Below are 21858 nucleotides of genomic sequence, written 5' to 3' on the forward strand. Positions count from 1 at the left end.
GGGGTCAAAGGTCAGGATTCACTGTTTTATTGCTTTTTAAAAGTCTGTCAGTTTAAGAAACACATGTTGATGATGTTGTTGAGAGCTCTGGTTCAGGAAAACTGTCGACATGTCAAATAACTTTTAATCACATCAAAAAATGAAAATGAATGCAGGTCAAAGGTCAGTGGTGCAGCTGGACAAGTCGGGCACTCTCCTCCCACAGCCTCGATGCCACCAGGTCATCTCTACCCTCAGCAGCCACCTGCTTCTCCTCACAGTCACTGCAAAACAAATACTGCTGCTGACACAATTCCTTGGAAACAGTTGGCCTGTACTGTACATACAATTCAATACTGTGAATGTAAGCGGCTGACGTAATTACGCCCTGTAATGAAGTGGAACCGATGACGGTCGGAACAATTTGTTCCCCCTGAGGATAAATTGAACCAACACAATTTCAGTGCCCCATCTTATGTTTTTGTGCTTTGGAAAGCCACCGTTTCCTTTTTTCTTTGCGTGCTAAACTTGGTATTTGTCACTGGAATTAAATTATTTTTTTGTTACAAACTGGACTACGAGGTATGATTGAGTCGCTGCCTCAATGAAGCATTATTGTCTGAGAACAAGAAGTTAAATAAAGAATAGATTATTTCTGAAAACCACACCATTGTATTCATTCGTAAAATGTCCTACGTTAAATATACTGTACATTATGAAAAGGAGGAACCCACTGTGAATGAATGTCAAGCGTGTTGCATTAGTTACAGACTTGACTCAAACCGTTACATATACTTGTTTGTTTTGTTGACTACTGCGCCACCGTACGCCCCTAAATTTTATTATTTATTAATCAATCAAAACAAATGTTGCTTCAATCCAAAAAATATTTTTAATTTAAGTTGATTCAAATAAACAAAATATTGATAAGGAGGGGAAAATTATTATTTGTGTTAATTGGGTTATTAAATGTACTTAACTGCAGGTATGTTAATCATTGTTTGGGTTTTAAGACAATGCTTGCTCCTCAGTTTAAAATGCAATGTTTGAGAATATTGCGAATGACGAGTAGTTCCTTAGGAAAGATTAGGAAAAACACACTAACCTTTGTATGCTTCATTGAAGACCGGCTGTAATTTATTCCAGTCCGTGTTTTTCCTGTTTTAACTTTGTACTTATCTCTTGCATGATCAAGACCTTACAATGGACTATAACTCGTGACTAAAACAGTGACTTTAGAGTGAAAATGGCACATTCGATGAGAAGGTTCTGTATTAACCTCTTCTCTCCTTGCAAGTAAAATTGTTGTGACTTTAAACTAATTCTGATCTCTGACTACTCGTCTTTGTCTAAGTTCATAGCTTTCAAATTACTAACCTGAAAACTATTTTTAATCCGAAAAAAAGGGTTGCTTTTATTGAAAAAAAGGATTTTATTAAAAAAATAAAAGTTACTTCTCTCTAAAATACACTCAGTAGATCACTAGGTTATAAACTATTTGAATAATATTACACAAATAAATAATAGGTATTTTGTTTGGAACATATTGTCATGGCTAATTTTTTTTTCCAGAAGATTTTTAGACAATTAATAAATAAAACATGCACACATTTAAAAAAAAAATAGGCACAGATTTCATACAATTCAGATACATAAAGATGACATCATAAGAGGTTTATGATGCTATAAATCAATTATCAACCGAATGACAATCCAATAACTGCCTGAGATACTGACTACAACATTTTGAGAAACTAATAATTAAATCATCATATTATAACCATCTTAGTCATACGGTATTGTCAAAGATGTCAGGTTAGGCTATTGCTGGCATGGTGGTCAGGACTTTACACAAATTAGACTCTTGTCATTTTCTGTTCTATTCTCAAATTTTGCAGCCCTGATGTATGCACAGACAAACACACACAGAAACAAAAACACACCTGAAGTATCGTCCGGACAGTTCCTCCAGGCCCGGGGCCACAGCGCAGTAGACTGTGGTCTGGCAGCCCTGATGCGGAGTCTTCATGAGCAGCAGTGACGGGAGGCTCAACAGTGCCCTCAACAGGGGGAACCAGCCTTCTACATGACGACCCAGCTCAGTCCGGATCACACCAGGATGGAGGCAGAACGCAGAGACACCAGAACCTGATGACATGAGGCAGTCAGTGTGTGTGTGCTTGTGTGTGTGTCTGCGCGTGAGTGTGAGACCTGTCAGTCTGCTGGATAGCTCTCTGGTGAACAGGATGTTGGCTAGCTTGCTTTGCTGGTAGCTCTGAAGAGGACTGTAGGGCCTGTGGTTGAAGAAAAGGTCGTCCAGGTTGATGTGTCCTGACGGAGGTCAAAGGTCACGCACACAAAAAAAGTCCTCACAGAGGTCAGAGGTGTACCTACCTCCCCTGTGGGCGATGGACGACACAGTGACCACACGGCTGGGGGCGGAGCTCTTCAGTTTGGGGAGCAGCAGGTTGGTTAGGAGAAAATGACCCAGATGATTGACAGCTAACTGAGTCTCGAACCCGTCTTCTGTCAGCCACTTTGGACACATCATCACACCTGCAGACAGACGGGTGGTGAGACTGGTCATTGGAGGGACAGATGGGTGGTGAGACTGGTGTCTCGAGGGGCATAGGGGTGGTAAGACAGGTGAGTAGAGGGACAGACAGGTAGTGAGACTGGTGATTTGAGCGACCAACAGTGGACGTGCCTGCATTGTTAATGAGGATGTCCAGTCTGTCTTCACTGTCCAGAAAATCTTTGGCGAACTGTCTCACTGAGAACATGGAGGCCAGGTCCAGGTGTCGGATCACTACGTTCCCGTTTCCTGTAGCCCGGCGAACCTGCTCTGCTGCGTCCTCAGCCCTTGACAAGTCTCTGCACGCCATCACCACCCGAGCGCCTGCAGCACCAACGTATGGATTTATATCATTGTCAGTGACATCAGAGTAATAAATGGTTTAATTAAATATTCAAATGTTTTTAATGTTGTAGTATTTTATACCATTGCATTTAAAAAAAATGGAAATCAATAAATTCTATATTTGAAGGTTGAATTTGTTTTTAATCTTTGTTCTTCCTTTTCGGCGGCTCCCTTCAGGGGTCGCCACAGAAAATCAACCTCCTACATCTAACCCTGTTGTCTCTATCCCCGTCTCTCACACCAACCAACTTCATGTCCTCTTTCACTACATCCATAAACCTTCTCTTTGGTCTTCCTCTAGACCTCCTGCCGGGTAGTTCCAACCCGAGCATCCTTCTACCAATATACTCACTATCCCTCCTCTGTACATGACCAAACCATCTCATTCTGGCCTCTCTGACCTTATCTCTATACATCTAACAGGTACTGTTCCTCTTAATGACCTATTCCTGATCCTATCCATCTTCTTCACTCCCAAAGAGAACCTCACTATTTTCCTCAGTGGCACTAGACCGTACAGCATCGCTGGCCTTGTATATAAGTAAGTAAGTAAGTAAGTAAGTAGGTAAGTAAGTAAGTAAGTAATGGTTATTTCTAGACCAGGGTCACAAAGCGCTTTTACAATCCAAAACAATACACAGTTAAAATATATACTTTAAAAGGCCAAGACACATAAGACAAACCCAGGAGTCTCAGAAAATCAGGGAAAATCCTGCATGAAGAAAAATCTACCTTACTTCAGAATGCTTCCTTATCCTCTAATTCACATCCCACCTGTGGGACTTCTAGCACATTCCTTACAAACTCTTTTAGGATAACCCCTACTCCGGTTCTCTTCCTATCAATGCCATAATAGCACAACTAAAAACCTGCACCTAAGCTAATCAACTCTCTAGCTTTTCTCGTCATTCTCCCAATATTCAAAGTCCCTACTCTCAGTCCCAGACTCTTACCTTTCCTCTTTTCTCTCTGTTTCTAAACCTGCCTTCCTCCTCTCCTTGTTCGACTTTGACCCACAGTAGCCCAATTTCCATGTTTCCTGTAGGTTATCGGCACCAATGGCGGTTGCTGTTAACCCAGGCCTCGACCCATCCGGTATGGAAGTCATGGTTGTGATTAGAATATTTGGTTTTGGCACAGGTTTTACGTTTATCATTTTTTTATTGCATTCAATATTTTTTAAACATATAGTTTGATATTCTTATTCTAATTATTCAAAGATACATTTTCTAAATTATATATTTTTTAATTCATGATCTTTTAAATTCTACATTTTAATGTGAACCCTTTAAATTGTTGGTATAATATAGACACCAGACAATTACAAAACAGTAGCGAGTTACTTTTCCGCCAATCAGGCGACACATAGATTCCATCAGCGTTCATCTGTGGTTTATGATATCATTGGATTTAAGCGGGAACAATGTTATAATCTGATGGTCAGATTAGCAAGTATAAGAGCGTGTTAGCCGCTGTTTACTCATTATTCCTCTACAGCTATGGCACTGATCTACTTTCACTAAACTTAGTTAGTGTGTGTGAGAGTATTATACTTTTCTGTGATCAGTTTCAAAGGTTAAACCAACATGACCGTAACCTTTAGTGGGTGCGTATATACGTCTATTGTGCGTCAGAATCTTCTCCTGGACGCATCACCAGAGGTCATGCTATTGTGTCACGCTCACCTCTTGACGCCATGTCTCTGCTGGTCTCTTTGCCAATGCCTGTGTTTGCGCCAGTAATCAAAACTGTCTTCCCGTCCAGACGAGCCTTACAGCGACACACGCCGCCGCCAATCCACCGTCTGAGCACCGCCACGCCTGCACACAAGATCTTAAGGTCACGACCTGCACCAGCACCACAATTGGCTCAAGAGTCTAGACTCTGTGCGAGACGCTCAAACTAATAATTTCCACTTTTAAGGAGTACAGTCAACACCACAACACAGTTAGCAAACCAGAGTTCTTACAGAAGACGGTAACTCCCAGCAGCGCACCCCCCTGCAGCAGCAGTTTCCAGTCCGTCTCGGACCCATCTGCGTTGTCGGCGGCTCTTCCGGACCAAGGCAGCACCAGAAAGCCTCCTGACATGGTGGCTCTCATGATGCGGCTTAGTCAGACTGTGGTCCGGTTTGTGTGGCAGGTGGAAAAGAAACAGGGGAGGGGCAGATTAAGTCAGATTACAGCAGATTATCCAACACACAGGAAGTTAGATCAGAAGAAAATATATACAAACATCCAGTGAGACACTTTGAGTCCTGATAATCACACTTCGACCAGCTGATCTAGACCCACAATAACCCTCTTCACCTAATCTGATACGCTAATCCACAGTAACAATTCAACACTGTAATCTAAAATCGATCGTTAACCAGTAAGGCAATCTCAAATCATTGTGTTTCATTCAGTCGAGGGATGCGTGGTCTCTCAGATTTTGAGTTAAACAGACCCTAACTCATATAGAAAATGTGATTTTGGGCTCCATTTCAACTGTTGTAACAATACTCATCTATATCAAATCTAGTTCCTGCTCCTAGCCTTCTGTTTGGACTGTGCTGCCTCCTCGTTAGTTTCTCCTTAATTTGTGCACCGGTTCCTCTGGCTCTCTGTTCCTCCGGTATGTTGAAGCCATTCTGGACACACAGACATACAACCTTTCACACATACCTTACGTACAATATCCCCAAGGTCCGAATCAACCTCTGTATGTTTTTAGACTGTGGAAGGAAACCGGAGTAAACCACAGGTCTATATTATTGAGGATGATAAATGATATTTCTCCAAAACTCTAATTGCATTATTGATTCTTCAATTATTATCAAAAGGGCAACAAGAAAGGAAACACTAAATCAAAACAAATGAGATGGTTATCATTTGAAATATATATATATTTTTAATAGGCCCACGGTGAGTCACAAATCAAGCCCCCCAAGCCCGCCGCCTGCTCTCAAACAAGTCCGCGGATCCCGATTCTATTTTAGGTCACTTTTGTGACTATCTTACCCACAAATCAAGCCCCCCAAGCCCCCCGGGAGCCCTGCTCTCTTACCCGCCCTCCTGGTCCCCTAACCCCGGCAGAAGCTGGACCACTGGACCCCCTCACCCCTGGAGCTCCAGTCCCCCCAGAGCCCTGCTCTCCCACCCGACCTACTGGTCCCCTAACCCCGCCAGAAGCTGGACCACGGGACCCCTAACCCTGGAGCTCCAGACCCCCGGGAGCCCTGCTCTCTTACCCGCCCTCCTGGTCCCCTAACCCTTTTGGCGCCTACGTTGGTGACCACTGTGAATCTAGATCAACGTCACACCAGATGCTTCAAGTTCAGCAAGATAATGAAACTTTTAATGAAGGTCAGAACGTTTATTCTTGATTATTTTTTAGCTGCTTGAACAAAGAAAATGTAACAGATCTCGTCCAATAATTAAAAAAAATAAAATATGGTGAGTCTCAGATGTTCTTGTATTTAGAGTTTGTGGTTTGTTTTTGTTTGTACTTATTTGTAGTGTTGGGTTAGTCAAGACGCAGTTGGGGGTTCGATGAGTAAAACGCACTCCGGTCTCAATTGGAAAAATCTTTTTTACTGACCAATAGGAACACGCGTCGACTGAACCGGAAGTGATGAAGCGCATTCCGACCAACGGGAGTGGTGCTGCAGCCGGAAGTCCCGCCTCAACATGCCCGCCTACTATCGTACCGACTGGCCCGCATCGAACACCGCAAGTCCTTCCTTGTCCTGCAAAGCGAGACCTGGATGACCAGCAGCAGGTAGGACACAGTCCTGTGGGACCCGCCACCCTGCAGGGCGGCAGCGCTCACACCTGTGCGCGCGCGCCGCGGAGTCTGTCTCTTACCTGGGCATGCAGATCGTAAAACACACTCACCACAGCCCGCTGAGCGCGCAGCGTCCTCCCCCCATCAGTGTTTTTATCTTTTCTCTACCCACTGTGTCACGAGTGGGAGTTTTTTGTCTGATCGAGAAGGTTTTATGGAAGCTGATGTTGTAGCTGGAGGCTCTCCAGCGCCCCCTCTGGCCGCATCACTGAGCTGCACCAACACAGGCTGCTTCAAGACTTTCAGAGAGAGACAAAAAAGAAACCATACCAATACAACAACAGAACTTCACACCCCTAAACAACGAGTTTATTGCCTTCTGGGTTAAAACTCCCGGTGATGTTCGTTAAAATAGTAATAAAAAAAAATACGAACCGAGAACCGCAGTACGGCGCGCGCATAGGATCATACCTAGAAACCGTTATTAGTTCCTTTGTTTTTCCAACTCACGGAAAAAGTGTTTCATTCTAGTTTAACAGTATTATTAAGTTTTTTTTCTCCTCGTGAGGGGTTACATGATGTATATAAAGTGTATGTTTTCATGGTGGAAGGACATTGAAAGACAACAGAATTCCTCCAGTCTGACATCATTGTCACATTATTTGAGGTGTTGAGGAAGAAGAGCAGTTCCTAGATGTCAAACTAGTCAACACTGATTCTTAACTTTAGCCATTACCTGTGCTGTCAAGCTTAATGTCAGTTCAAGGATGGAGCATGTCCAGGTATGTCGGACATGAACTATATTTTTTTTGGACCAGATTAGCACTCATTAGCTGTGTCTGTGGTTTCCATAGCAACATGGACACGGAGCTGTTCATGGAGTGTGAGGAGGAGGAGCTGGAGCCCTGGCAGCAGGTGGACGACACCGTGGAAGAGGAGGACATGGACATCTACGACAGCTTCTGTGAACCATGTGAGTGACACTCGCACTTACAGACACAAGCCTAATCTTTCAATTCATACACACTAGAGAGGAACCAATCTGACTTTTATGGACACAATACTGATCCGATACAAGTGTTAAGAAATTAAAGGGCGACTAATGCGTTGATTTGAGTGTCTCTTAAATAAATCTTGGACCTCTATTTGTCTATTTGTACAAAACTCGAAATATTTAAAAAAAATTGAAATATTTACATTTGAAAATGTTCAATAGCTTGCCAACTGAAAAGCCTTAGTTTTTCTGTAGATTAAATCTTGTTTACCATAACCACGCCCACTGTGCATCAGGGTTTGTCATCACGTGTCATCAATCACAGAAGTCTCCTCCTCTAAGGGACTTGTTGTATAAACAAAGCAGGGTGTTATTAAGGCTGGCTGGAGGAAGAGTGAAACCATTATTATGTCATTATGGACTTAGACTTTCGTAACCTCTTTTTCGCCAAGATTTAGATGAGGCGGTGTAACTGTATGAAATTTAATGTGAGTTTTATTGTGACTAATATCATCACAGGTACCATTATTATCATGATGGTTTTGCAACATTCTCAAGATGTTCAAAAGTACTAAAAAATACTGAAACAATTTAACATTATTCTATTTGTCAAAAAACAACAACAATATGCAGGTGTTGTGAACAATACAAATTCTGTAAACAAGTCCAGTGTAATCACACGTGTAGTCTTCCCTGCTTCAAAAATAAGCAAGCTTTTGCAAATAAATAAAAATTAAACGCACTAAAAAATATATATTAGAACAACACAATAAATATGCTGTGCTGCATATTTGATTAGAACCACGGCATTGTTTGAATATGGCATGAGTCATTATAAATTGACCTGCACGCTGTAAAAAACGATTCCACAAATTTGAGTCTTTTTAGGCTACTTAATTGTCTTGTCACTTGTGCATCTTTGTTCAAGTTTTTTGTCTCGTAACCACTGTGTCGCTGCCTGAGGACGCAATGGTGCGTTTAGGGTGCCTCGGAAATCGATATTGCCATTGCATTTACCGACGCTAAAAGGCTAGAGCCGATGCAATCTCGCAAATAAAACCTAATGCACCTTGAATCTACCGACGCAGCCGCATCTTACATATTTGTATTGATGCACTGATGCGAATCACTGAATCTCCACATCCCTTATCCACACACATCTTTGATCTTGTGTTGTTTTTATCCAGTGGATGATTCTCCACCTTCTTCTCCGTCACCCCCAAGTCCTCCACCAAGAAGACCGACTGCTCCCCCTAGTGGTGAGTGTGCACAAACCGAGATCGAGATTTTGTGCGCGCATGTGTTTGCTTTGTACTATTGTTTTTAATGATATGGTTGTTCTGCAGCTCCCTCCTCTTCTCACAGCCCCTCTCCCTCTGCCATGCTCCCAGTCCTCTCTACCTCCCCCTCTCCCACCACTACTGCATCGCCCGCCGTGACCCTGGCGCAGCCCATCATCCTGACACGTTCCTCAGACGGAACCTTCTTCCTCCCAACAGTGTCAGGCACCGCTCAGCCCATCCTGCTCACCACTCAGGTTAGCTCAGCTGTGACGTTATTTTGCTGTGGTCAGCGACTGACCTGTTGCCTTGCAGGGCTTCCCGGTCCAGTCCATGATGAAACCCGGAACCCCCCTGCTGTTGAACTTGCAGCCGGGTCAGACGGTGCAGCCGCTCACACTCATCCAGTGTAGGTGTCCGGCAGAACCTCCCGCGCGGTCACAGCTCATCCTCTCTCTTCTCCGCAGCCCCGGCTCTTGGAACCATGGTTCGACCCAGTGTGGGTATCCAGACCTTGAGAATGCCCAACACACTCACCATTCGCTCCAACCCACCAGGACCAGGTGAGTACCAGTGCCCTATGTTAACTCAGATTCCCAACCGGGGCACTCATCAAACTGGTCTTTCAGTGAACCTTCAGATGACCCAGTTCGGAGTCAGAACTCTGGCACCGGTCGGGCGCCCAATTCTACCTTCTGGCTCAGCAAATGGTGTCAACAGAACTCCTGCCTCTGCTCGTGAGAATGACACTTAGATTAAATGACAATAATTAAGTTATTATCATTATCATTATTCATTTTGTGTGACCTGCCAAGCAAGATCCACTGTAATCCGTTCTTACTGGTTTCTCTCAACCGCTCCCATAGCTTCAGGCCAGAACACCACTGTCACTAGCACCCCTGACAACTTGAAGATTGTGATGAGTGTAGAGGAGTTCTATTACGGCACGTCCGAGGGGGACCTGAACCTGAGGAAGATGGCGACCCCTGGGGGGAAACCTCCTACCTTTACTTGCCAAATCTGCTCCTACCCTGCGGCCAACAACCTGAAGTAACACTTGACACTCTCCCTCTCACAAACAGACTCATACACAAGCTAAGACATGGATTAGCATTTGTGTGTTTGTGTGTAGGTTAATGCAGCACATGCTGAAACACTCCGAGCTCTCCAGTGTCAGACGGGCAGACGAGACAAAACTCTGTAAGTTGTGTTATCGACAGTTCTTCTCTCCGACCCAGCTGGCTCAGCACCAAGAGCAGGTCCACGGCCCTTCACTGTCCTCCTGTGAGAACTACACACACACACACACGCACCTACACACTCGGGAATGTGGAGGCTAAGGTTGTGTTCATACAGGTATGTGTCGCATATGCGAGTGGGCATTTGACAACGAGCCAGCGTTCCTCAACCACATGAAGGTGACGCACAAACCCGGGGAGATGCCGTACATGTGCCAGGTGAGCTCTGCGTCCTGACCCTCGGTTGAAACTTCTAACTGTCCCATGACCTGCAGGTGTGTTCCTATCGCTCGTCCTTCTACACCGACCTCATCCAGCACTTTAGCTCTGCCCACAAAGAGTCTGCTCACCTGATGTGTGTGTTCTGTCTCAAAGTGACGGCAAACACAAATGTGTACCAGCAACACCTTCTCAAACACCAGGTGATTCGCGTACAAATGTTTACTATTTAATGTCCAAAGTTTTTAAGCCCTCTCCAGGTGTGTGTGCATAAATGCAAGTGAGTGCGTGTCCATGCATGTGATGTACATGCATATGTGTGTTCATGTGTTTATGTGTATGTGTTCGTGCATGTGCGTGTACTGCATGTGCGTGCGTGATTCATGCACATGCTTGGTAGAATGACCTTAAATTCATATATTGATTAATTGAATTCCTTCAAGGTAGCAATATGTATATTAAAGTGTGAAAACTACAACATTATTTATTATTAAGTGTCTCTGAATGGGTTTGCAACTGGTCGACTATTATAATGTCGACTAGTCACCAACAATTGAAACGATATGTGATAAATTTTAGTTAACCAGAATAAAAAATCAGTCAATGAAAAATGCACCTTTATCCAGCTTTGCTGCTTAAAACAAAAAGTTAACCTCTTTTTTTTTAATGAGCTGTAGTTAAACAGTAAACAAACATTAAGTGCATGGACATAAACCTGTTATCGTGGACCGACCAGGTTCAAATACAACGTGGTGTGCAGGATATCTCTTTTAGTTTATTCTTACTAAGAAAAGACATTACATATGTTCACTGACACCGTTGATGTTCTCTGTGCTAAATTAAAGTTATGCGTTATTACAGAAACATCTTATTATTATTCTCACGAGTCTCACCATTAATGTTCTGCCTGCATTACTGGATTAAACTTCTTATGAAGATTCTCTGAACAGAACGCTGAACATCCATTACAGCCAGCAATCTCAGGTTTTAAATCTCAACAGAGCCATTTATGCAAAATTAATGTAATCCTTTTATCCAGATGAATTGAGAGGCTTCACTCCACTGGAAAAACGCGTATGGTGACAATTGTCAACAATGAAACTCAATCTCAACAATCAAATATTCTACTGCAATGTGTGCATTTGTGTTCAGGAATGTGCGTGAGTTCTTGAGTGTTTGTGTTCATGTTCGTTTATTCAAGTGGTGCTTGTGTTCAAGCGTGTGTCTCTTGCAGGTGTCTCAGGCGTTTCACTGTAACAAGTGTCGTCTTCAGTTCATCATACTCAAAGACAAGATGCAGCACAAGACGGAGAATCATCGGAGCGTATGCAGACCCCCGAAACTGCAGGGTCTGCCTCCGGGTTCAAAGGTCGGTGTAAGTCGGTTTGTGTCTCTCTGAGCTCCCACTGAAGTCTGGTCTGGTCTCCAGGTGACTATCAGAACGTATGGTCGACTCAGGCTGCAACAGAACTTTTCAGAGTCGACCAGCGTCAAGGAGTCCCCCCCATCCACCCAGTTCAAGAAGCTCGGCAAGAAGGTCCAGGTCAACAGGTGAGTCCGGAAGAGTCACTGCCAGGTCACTGTGGGTCATGTGACCTGGTGTTTACGTGCAGGATTCTGGACGGACAGATGAAGATGGTGTGCATGGAGTGCAGCAGCCGTGTCTCCAACTTCTCCAGCCACTACCCCACATACGTCCACTGTCCTCTCTGCCCCTACAGCAGCTGCTGCTCGCGGGCCTACGCCACCCACATGATCCAGTAAGACCACTGACCACTGCCGAGTTGACCCTTATTCACTCCTGACCACTGGCCACCTGTCACTCACTGGGCTTTCTGTTACAGCCACCACGTCCCTCTGTCAGGGTCCAGGTCTCTTCCTCTGCACAGGCTGCCTCCTCCATGGTGAGTCATGTGACCTATTTTACCTGTGAAGTCACACTTGGAAGAACAGGATCTCATGTGCTCGAGTGTCGAGCACATGATTGATGATGACTAGGTTTTTATCACAAGGATAGCGCTTTAGGACGCTTCATGTTCTGTTTATTTTTGTGTCGCTGAAATTGAGTGATTTGTTTTAGTCGCACTTTAATAAAATAGAGGTTGATAAAGCTAAATATTTTGTACAATCAATTTGCTACTTTAGTTATAAATCAACTACAAATGAATTCCTTTAATAAATCAATCAATTAATAAAAAATTGCTTAATGTTACTGTTGTACAGTGAGCCAAAGTCATCATGTTTGTTCTCTGTCCCACCAAACATTTGCTCACATGCATTTAAGATTTGAAAAAAACCCTGGACTAGAAAAGCGCTCTACAAATATTATTATATAATATAACTTACTTACTTTACTTACTTACTTAATTTAACAAAGGTCTGTTGTTTGTTCGAACACTTACTGCCTTACGGCACGCCCATATGTTTTTAATCACCATTGCTGATTGCTTTGACAAATTACGGTATTTCAATATAGCTTTAAATTTAAAAAACAGATCTTAAGCTGTGAGAGAACCAAAGTGACATCATCAAGTGCTTTACGATGAAACGGATCCTCTATTGACAATTGTCTCTGTTTCAGTCCCTTCCTGCTCACCTGCTCTTCCTGCCGCTACAAGCCGCCTTCAGCAGACCACATGGCCGACCACCTGGCCCTGAACCCCGGACACCATAGTGCCATTTGCAGGCCCAAGAGTATGAACCTCTTGTTCTTTAGTTTTGTTTCTCATTGTACCATCATGCTCACCTGATGGTTCTTAGACAAAAACAATGATTGTCAACCTTCAGTTACTACAAATCCTTGAATCCTTTAAAAGAGAGTTTCTCTGCTTTTTTTCTGGTTTATGTCATGGCAGGTCAAGAGTGTTTCTGAAACCTTCTTCTTTTTTTTCTTTTTTTTAACTCTACAGACTTGGTTGAGCGGGACATTCAGCTGCGGCCAGTCGAAGAACTGCCTTCACCCCCTGTCCAGATCCAGAAACCGCCTGACCACTCGTGGAGGTCGGCACACTTGTGGAAACGCCCGTCACAGGGTGGCGAATCGTCTGTCTGTACCTTCAGTGAGCGCTGTGGGCCACAGCACACTCTCCCCAAGAACAGTGACGCCATGGACTTCTTCAACCTGCTGTTTCCCTCTGCGCTTGTGGATCTTATCGTAGACGAGACAAACAATTACGTCAAAACCCGGGACTACCTAAGCCCTGGCTCTAGCAGTTGGGATCCTGTCAGTCCTGGGGAGATCATGGGCTTCATTGGACTCACTATCCTCATGGGGATCCAGAACCTGCCTGACCCGGCACACTACTGGAATTGGAGCCACTACAACAACAGCGCCACCTTCTGCCATGCCATGACTTTTAAACGTTTCAAGGAGATTTCTGCTAACATCCGCATGGGCAGCTTTGCCGCAGAAGAGCTGCGTAACTCCAACTCCAGCGACCCCTTGAACATCTTCAGACCCATGCTAGACATCCTAGGTGGGGCCATGTGGGCCACCTACATGCCACGCTGCTGCCTGACCATCGATCGGGCGCTGCTGCCCAGTCTGGAAGAAGAGGGCCGCGACCGGACAAAGACCCCACCTCAGGTGTGGCTTCTCTGCGACTCCAAGTCCGGCTACTGTCACCGCTTCTACATCGAGGTGGAGGTGGAGGCTGACCGTGAGCCAGGCTCCCGCGTGGTTCCCCAGCTGGCGAAGGGTCTGGATGGGAAGCACCACCAGCTGTACTTGTCCAATTCGTTGGCCTCCGTCCCGCTCATGCAACAGCTCCTGCAGCAGGACATCTACGCCTCCAGCTCCTTCCCCTCGCCCAGCGGCATAATCCCTCGAGAACTGTGGGAGGAAGGACGGCTTGAGAAGCCGGGCAACTTCCTGCAGTGGTGCCATGGACGCCTACTGGCCACTCGGTGGAAGGACCTGAAGGAGATGGGATGTCTGTGCACCAACGCTCCCCCTGGTGAGCCTGACACAGTGTGGAGGCGGTCTCAGACCAAAGTGGGAGGTCTGGACCCAATGGAGCGCCCGAAGGCGTTTCACTTGCTGCAGGAGAACATGCGGGGCGTGGACATCTGCAAGCAGCTGCTGGCCTGCAACCCTTTAGGAGGAATCCTGCAGGACACCCTCTGGCGTGGTCTGTTCTGGTTCCTTGTCAACCTCAGCGTGGTCAACGCCTTCATTGTGTTTCGAGAGAGTCGCCGGGAGAACCCTCCCTCCTGGGTCTGCGATGGCCTCTTCTCCCAGGTGAGCTTCCGCAGGCGCCTCGGGAACCATCTGGCAAAGTGCGTCCAGAAGGTCGGAGATGGCTCAGACCCCGCCGGTGGGCCCTTAGAGGTCCACCGCATGATCAAACTGGGCACCTGCAGGCGCTGCAAGAACTGTGTCCTGAAGAATTTGCGACGTGACAGTGTGCTGGGCTGCAGCTTCTGCCGGGTCAACCTCTGCAGGCAGCCCACCTGCTTCTGGGAGTTTCACAATCTGAAGCTTGAGAACAGAGGTCGGTGTCTTGAACTCCTGGACAGTTCTGATGAGTCTTGATGGTTCTGATGGTTCTCTTCTTCTTCACAGGTTCTACGAAAGTTGGATTTGTCCGAAACGGTCTCAGGTGAGATCTTAAAAATACATTTCCCCTTTAACAGGTTTGAAGTTGACAAACAAACAAACAACAACACAGATTTAACTCATTAAAAAGTAGTAATGATGTCATCATTTTTGAGTAACTGTGGTTCTGTGTTGCAGTGGGGAGGTGAAGGTGGAACCGGCCGGTCTGGAAAGTGACCTGGCTCCTCTAGAGGACCTTAACTTCTCAGACTTGGACAGGTCGGAGGACGAAGACTTTGAAGACAACCTGGAGAACTCTGACCTGATGAAAGTTCAAGATCCAGGCGGTCGCCCGTTCTCCATCTCGCAGGGCCAGCAAGCATCACCATGTGAAGAGTTTGGGGACCTGTTGTCTACTCATCATTTGAGGGTTTTGCTCTTGGCCCTGTTGGACGGAATTCAGCAAGCTTCCAGAGTTTTCATGGCTGGCCCGCAAGAGATCCAGACATGGCTGAGGAAAGCCCGACAGCACTTGAAAGTTTCAGAGAGCGTCTGTTGTGAGGGCGAGCAGCACATAGTGGGCTGGGTTCTGGACATGCAGGAGCAGCAGCTTTCTCTCAACGAGAGCATGTTCTTCAAAAAGGCGTTGGCTCTGAAGAAGTCTGGCACCATTGCAGAAACGGTTCAGTTCACTATTGGGTGGGCTGTCAGCCTCCTGCTGCGGCACCGTATACCCCTGTCCAGAACCTCTTTCCCTCTTGGTCACTCTCTGCCGCCTTTTCTGGAGGACAAAGTCCAAATGTTTCACAAGTTCGTACAGAAGGTGGCCCAGATTCACAAACTTCCAGAACAAGCCATCGCAGCCATGGATGAGCTTTGTCTGTTCGTAGACTCCAGGCAGGTTCTGGACAAAACGCTGCGGTCTGAGGCTCTAGGCATGAGCGGGCTCTCTCCTCTTGTTACCATCTATCTGGCAGTTCTGTCCAATGGTGTCATGTTGCCGACTCTGGTTCTGGCCGACATGGAGCCGCCTGAGAAGATTCCACATTTCATTCTGCTCCACTCCCTGCCGGTTGATGACCCTCTGGACCTCTGGACCAATAAGGTTTGGCTCCAGCACCTCTCTGCTCCTACCCAGATGAACAAGTCCCTGCTGGTGCTGGACCGACATAGAGAGCATACCAGCGACGGGTTACTTGTCTCCATCAGCAGCTCTGGGACTCTACCAGCTGTCATCCCGGCTGGATGTTCACATCGTCTGCAGCCATTGGAGGTTTGTGTCAAACCTTTGCTGGAGAGGTTCCTCCGGAGTCGCTGGAACCGATTCGTGGCTAAAGACCCCCCAGAGCTGGAGGAGTCCCAACCACAGAAGCTGCTCGCCAACATTGCACGTCTGCTGGTAGACTGGCTAGTAGAATTCCTGACCCGGATCCAGAACTGTACTGCGGCGGGAAGGAAGTCCTTCCTGGTGACCGGGCTGGAACGACAGAGCGAAGATGTCCAAACCAAGAAACCACTTCAGGAGATTCAGTCGGAACTCCAGAAGACTCTTATCGAGGTTCTGCATGAAGACCTGGGAGGAGACTCTTTAGAGCTGGAGGAAGAGATGGAGCGAGAAGAGGAAGCGGAGTCCCAGCAGGACATGCAGATGGATGTTAGTGAGGAAAAAAGGGAGCAAAAAGAGGAGGAGCGGCCAGTGCAGGAGAGAGAGGAGATCCAGGAGAAGCTGGAGGACAATAGCGAGGAGGGGGAGGTGCTGAAGCGGACTAAGGAATCCAACAAGGAGAGAAGAGAAACTCGCATCGTGGTCGGAGAAGAAGTTGGCAACGAGTGGAAGATCACAGTAAAGAGTCAGACAGACGGCCCCGAGCCTGATGGATGAGAGCTAAGCAAAGCTGAGTAGGACAGAAGGAAAAAAGATGGTCCAGGAGAGACGAGGAGTGATGAGGAGGACCACTATGACTGACGTAACTGAAGTGGTGTGTAAGTGCACTCTGTTGGGGGGGTTTGGAAACTGACTGACAAGCTGACACTATCTGAGGAGTTGACATAATGGTTCCACTTTGACTCCGTAACAGATGCTTCATCCAGGAAGAACTGGGTCGGACCCATTATAATTATAATGTCAATTTCCCAGCATGCTTTGTGAAAGGTCATGTGACCAGCAACCTGTATAGGAGGTTTTAAAAAAGAAAAATAGTTTTTCTATATTTGATACTGATGTTGGAAGTCATGTGACTACAATAAAACTGTTGGTGGTTTCATGATCTTCTGCCATGTAAAATGTCTCCTTCATATCCACTCCGTTTGACTAAGAGAAGTGAATGTTGTGTTTTTGGGTAGAGAGTGAACACACTCTGAATGGGTTGATGTTGAGGGATGAGGGTAAAGTTCACTTCCTGCCTCAACACAACTGAGTGAAAGTTGAGTTGTGTAAGGGCTGCACGGTTAATCATCACACCCACTTTAGATAACATTTTTCACAGCATTCCTTCTACAGGGTTTACCTACTGAGTATTATAACACTGTACTCGCACATAGATGGAGAGATGGTCTTCTTCTTATACACTAATCACATCATTAAATCAATGATACTAATAGATAGACAATAGTAGAAACACAAAATCAAACATACTAAGAGGTTTTTGTATGAAAAGTATGTTTTTGAACACGAACATGGCTGGCTACTCCTTCGGTGACCCATGCTCAAAAACAAATGTGCTGTGTAGAATGCAGACAGTCTTTGCAATAAGTATGACCTGGATAGATAATCAGTGGTGACAGGATAGGGTTAACATGGCCCCTTAAATTGTTTTCTTCCCTGACTCCACCCCCTTCGACACTATCATCCTCTACTCAATTCTACCAGGACTCCATTACGAGACGAGAACAGGATTGATAAGATGGGTGAGCAGAACTTTTTATTTCAGACTTGAGTTTTTCACTGATCTTCTGCCTTAGTCTCCCTCTTACAGTCAAACTCTCTCCTTCACTTATACTGCGCACATTCTTATCTACACACACTACTACTGGATAACTTTTGATATGGTTTTGGTATTCAGGAATTTTAAATTGGTTTGCTCACACAGTGGGGGATAAGCATTACTGCATATCATTGGCTTCGTGCAAGTGTGTAACTTATGTTGTTTAGGTTAATGATTGAAATTCATGTTTAAAACTAAAGTGTCTGTATCCTTGGACTGACCTATAAGACCAAAGGTAAATATCACACAACGGTTGATACTGACATACATGACCTAAACTCCTGAGGATAAGCCTGATAAACAACTGTATGTTTGCAGCGTTATTGTGGAGCCATAATTGTATGAATTCAGTCATCTATCAGAGACCTGTAGTACATTTGGCAATAAGGACTGGGTGAAGACTCAGGAGGGTCTCTGATCTGGTTAAGGAACTTCTGAGGTTTTTATTTCATGGATCAAGAGACCCGCACAAGAGCACACATTGTTGCACACTCACAATGGTCTTAGTCCCTCATCAGTTGTGTGTGTTGTGCAGACAAGTGTTCCGGATGCGGACCGGGGTATCGGAGTCCTCTGGACGCCATGAGAGGTCAGATTTGGTTGAATCTCGGGGTGATTCAAAGGTCTGGTCTGAGAAGTCTGTTGTTGGTCCAGGTCCACGGGAGGAGATTGTTTACCTGCCCTGCATCTACCGGAACACAGACATCCTGAAGCCAGACTACCTGGCCACTGTGGATGTGGACCCCAAGTCCTCCACCTTCTGTCAGGTAGACCTGTCTTCTTTTCTGGAGGGTTCATGTGGAGCAGATGTGGTATGAACTCAAAAGTGTCATAATAAAGTGGTCAGATCCACAAGTCCAGGTCCAGACCGAGCTAGTCTGAAAAGAATCCAGAACTGCACCTGACCTTTGACCCCAATCATTAGAGTGAGCTGTGTCCCTCCAGGTGATCCACCGGCTGCCGATGCCCAACCTGCGGGACGAGCTGCACCATTCGGGCTGGAACGCCTGCAGCAGCTGCTTCGGGGACACCACCAAGAGACGCAACCGTCTAATCCTGCCGTCACTCATCTCGTCCAGGATCTACGTTGTCGATGTCGGAACTGACCCGAGAGCACCTCGGATGCACAAGGTACAGACATTCTAGATTAAGTCTGATCTACAAGAACCGGATCACTTAGCCAGCTGCTGGGCCTCTGGGAAGTTCTTTTCCTGCCAGGAGTCCAAACAAACGCCCTGAAATACTGCTGAGTCATCAACGGGTTGGAGGGGGACTTGCTCAACAGAAAGGGAGGAAAGGAGGGGATGAGGAGGGGGACAAGCTCAAGCGGGAGTGTTCAGTATAGAAAGTCTGCTTGAGCCGTGACCCTTCCTGCTGGTTACAGATGGTGGAGCCGGTGGACGTTCTCTGGAAGTGTGGCCTTGCTAACCCACATACCACTCACTGTTTGGGGAGTGGTCAGATCATGATTAGCTGCATGGGAGACCCGTCCGGCAATGGCAAAGGTGAGAAGGTCAGAGGTCAGCCAGAGGCCACTGAGAGACTCACAGTGTCAGTCGCTCAGGTGGGTTCGTGCTGCTGGACGGTGAGACGTTCGAGGTCGTGGGAAACTGGGAGCATGAGGGGGATGCGGTGCCATTCGGCTATGACTTCTGGTACCAGCCCAGACACAATGTGATGATTAGTACTGAGTGGGGTGCCCCAAAGGCCCTGGCCGATGGTTTTGATATCACTCACGTCAAAGATGGTAAGACAGAAACTCTTTGTCTGAACATCCACTTTGTGTCTCACGATTTAATTTGCTCCAGGACACTACGGCTCCTCGGTCCATGTCTGGGATTGGACCACACACAAGAAGCTTCAGACCCTGGACCTCGGCCCAGATGGGGCCATTCCCCTGGAGGTTCGCTTCCTGCACGACCCAGATGCTACAGAGGGCTACGTTGGTTGCGCTCTGGGAGGGAGTGTGTTCCATTTCCACAGAACTCCGGTCAGTACCAAAAGTGTGCTTAGCTGTGACACAGGTCTAGTGACCGTCCTTGTGCTCAGGAGGGAAAGTGGACCACGGAGAAAGTCATCAGTGTCCCGGCCAAGAGGGTGGAGGGTTGGCTGCTGCCCGAGATGCCTGGTAAGAGCGCCTGTCTGTCTGGCCTACTAATTTTCTTTCTTTCTTTATTTCTTTTAATACATTTTCTTCTTGAGCTTTTCATATACACACACAATTTACAAACAAACAAATCCCTGCCCCCTCTCCTGTGGTACATTTCCTTAAAAAAATAAATTATAGTTATACAGAGGGGAGTATTTGATACAAATTACAGACCTCTACATGCTTTGTAAGTGGGAAAACTTCAAAAATCAGCATGTATCAAATACTTCTATGTTCTCCCCACTGAATATTCCTGCACATATTCAAAGAAGTAGAAAAATAAAACGATATGAGGCATTAAGATGTGACAAAAAACACACAAAAAAAGAAATTTGATCATACAGAAATATAACCAAGAAGATAAGTAAACATTACAAAGATAAATAAAAAAGAAAACAATGGTTTAGTTTCAAATGACATGAAAAGGGCTCCACATCGCCTCAAATTTCTGGGCGGCCCAAGGTAATGATAACACACAGATAATGACATGTACCCTCTGGCCTATCTTTTTCTCTCCAGGTCTCATCACAGACATTCTGGTCTCGCTGGATGACAGGTTCCTGTACTTCAGCAATTGGCTGCACGGAGACATCAGACAGTACGACATCAGCGACCGCAGGAACCCTCGGCTGGTGGGACAGGTATGACAGCGTTGGCAGCTTCTCGCCAGCGGAGGGTCAAACAGCTTTAACCTCTGTCACAGGTGTTTCTGGGAGGAAGCATCATCGCTGGAAGTAACGTCCGAGTCGTGGAGGACCCGGAGAACCAGACTCAGCCGGGACCACGCTTCATCCAGGTGAGGGCCGTGAGGTGACAGAATATCAGCATTTCAGACCCGTCTGTCTGACTGTCTGTCTCTCTTTCAGGGCACACGGGTCGAGGGCGGTCCTCAGATGCTGCAGTTGAGTCTTGATGGAACCAGACTCTACGTAACAACGTCCCTGTACAGTGGGTGGGACAAACAGTTCTACCCCGACATGGTGAAGTGAGTACTGTAGTACTAATACTACTCTAGTATACTCAGTAGTAGTATACACTGCTGCGGTACTACAGTGCTTCTCAGTACTTTACAGCTTTACTAAAAAAGTATTGTTTCATAAATATCTTCCCATTAAACAACCTAAGTCCTGCTGTAGTATTCACATTATATGACAGTACTGTGTTTACTTCAGGAACGGCTCGGTCATGATGCAGATCGATGTGAATTCGGCGACTGGCGGTCTCACCCTGAATGAGGACTTCCTGGTGGATTTCGGGAAGGAGCCGGAGGGTCCGTCTCTGGCCCACGAGCTGCGATACCCAGGAGGAGACTGCACGTCCGACATCTGGCTGTGATAGAATCTTTCCACAGAGATGACGGCGCCTCCTGAAGGAGAGTGCCCCGAAGAACCCAATGATCACCAATCAGCTCATAAAGGATTTGAATTAAAGTCTTGCTGATGAAACTTTCACACAGACAAGTGTTGTGTTTATCATCACCTCTTCTTCTGTAAGTCAAAATGACTTGGTCAGGCTCTGTGAAACGTTTTTTTTTTCTCCAGTTCACTCTCGCAGTTCTTAACCCTTGTGTTATCTCTGGGTCAAGGTGACTCGGTGGTCAGAAAAGAGCACCAGATCACCTTGACCCAGAGATAACACAAGGGTTAATTAAAGACCACAAATATAAATACTTTATATACCAATTTAATTTTCTTCTAAAAAGTTATATTTTAATGTAATATAAATTAGTAGTTAAGGATTTTAGAATTTTTAAGTGGTTCGACTCGTAAGGCCTGGAAAGAGTCATCAAT

The 21858-nt window shown here is 45.9% G+C and overlaps 3 protein-coding genes across 3 annotated transcripts; 2 read left to right on the plus strand and 1 right to left on the minus strand.

Moving 5' to 3' along the window:
- Positions 1–163: 163 nt before the first annotated feature.
- Positions 164–6571, minus strand: crdhl (cone RDH-like). The gene is made up of 8 exons (XM_087779075.1): positions 6482–6571; positions 4869–5018; positions 4585–4719; positions 2687–2878; positions 2374–2535; positions 2191–2310; positions 1923–2127; positions 164–263 (listed from the first exon to the last, which is right to left on the minus strand). Exons 2-8 carry the CDS (start codon positions 4999–5001, stop codon positions 164–166), a joined length of 1047 nt encoding a protein of 348 aa, XP_087635201.1. The 5' UTR covers positions 5002–5018; positions 6482–6571.
- On the plus strand, positions 6547–17207 carry pogzb (pogo transposable element derived with ZNF domain b). The gene is made up of 19 exons (XM_087812285.1): positions 6547–6661; positions 7522–7640; positions 8849–8920; positions 9008–9198; positions 9257–9350; positions 9409–9504; positions 9571–9678; positions 9808–9991; positions 10074–10225; positions 10298–10398; positions 10455–10601; positions 11633–11767; positions 11828–11949; positions 12012–12158; positions 12243–12302; positions 12980–13092; positions 13308–14891; positions 14963–14999; positions 15134–17207. Exons 1-19 carry the CDS (start codon positions 6648–6650, stop codon positions 16815–16817), a joined length of 5160 nt encoding a protein of 1719 aa, XP_087668411.1. The 5' UTR covers positions 6547–6647; the 3' UTR covers positions 16818–17207.
- A 545-nt stretch (positions 17208–17752) lies between these two features.
- On the plus strand, positions 17753–21519 carry selenbp1 (selenium binding protein 1). The gene is made up of 12 exons (XM_087778825.1): positions 17753–17842; positions 18455–18508; positions 18574–18686; positions 18865–19050; positions 19304–19424; positions 19484–19666; positions 19728–19909; positions 19969–20047; positions 20588–20709; positions 20772–20864; positions 20935–21053; positions 21241–21519. The coding sequence occupies exons 1-12, from the start codon at positions 17839–17841 to the stop codon at positions 21401–21403; spliced, it is 1419 nt and encodes a 472-aa protein (XP_087634951.1). The 5' UTR covers positions 17753–17838; the 3' UTR covers positions 21404–21519.
- The last annotated feature ends 339 nt before the right edge of the window (positions 21520–21858 follow it).

This window comes from Callionymus lyra, chromosome 17 (assembly GCF_982586985.1).
Source record: "Callionymus lyra chromosome 17, fCalLyr1.hap1.1, whole genome shotgun sequence".
NCBI lineage: Eukaryota > Metazoa > Chordata > Actinopteri > Syngnathiformes > Callionymidae > Callionymus > Callionymus lyra.

What these genes read in the sequence shown, in the direction of transcription:
- crdhl (XM_087779075.1), bottom strand. Translation starts at nt 5,001, where the DNA reads ATGAGAGCCACCATGTCAGGAGGCTTTCTGGTGCTGCCTTGGTCCGGA. An exon ending in CAGAGACATGGCGTCAAGAG is followed by an intron (nt 2,879 to 4,584) that starts GTGAGCGTGACA and finishes TTGGTGCTGCAG; the next exon opens with GCGCTCGGGTGGTGATGGCG. An exon ending in CATCCTCATTAACAATGCAG is followed by an intron (nt 2,536 to 2,686) that starts GCACGTCCACTG and finishes GTCTGTCTGCAG; the next exon opens with GTGTGATGATGTGTCCAAAG.
- pogzb (XM_087812285.1), top strand. An exon ending in AGATGCCGTACATGTGCCAG is followed by an intron (nt 10,399 to 10,454) that starts GTGAGCTCTGCG and finishes CATGACCTGCAG; the next exon opens with GTGTGTTCCTATCGCTCGTC. An exon ending in TGCCATTTGCAGGCCCAAGA is followed by an intron (nt 13,093 to 13,307) that starts GTATGAACCTCT and finishes TTAACTCTACAG; the next exon opens with ACTTGGTTGAGCGGGACATT.
- selenbp1 (XM_087778825.1), top strand. An exon ending in TCCTCTGGACGCCATGAGAG is followed by an intron (nt 18,509 to 18,573) that starts GTCAGATTTGGT and finishes TTGTTGGTCCAG; the next exon opens with GTCCACGGGAGGAGATTGTT. An exon ending in TCCATTTCCACAGAACTCCG is followed by an intron (nt 19,910 to 19,968) that starts GTCAGTACCAAA and finishes CCTTGTGCTCAG; the next exon opens with GAGGGAAAGTGGACCACGGA.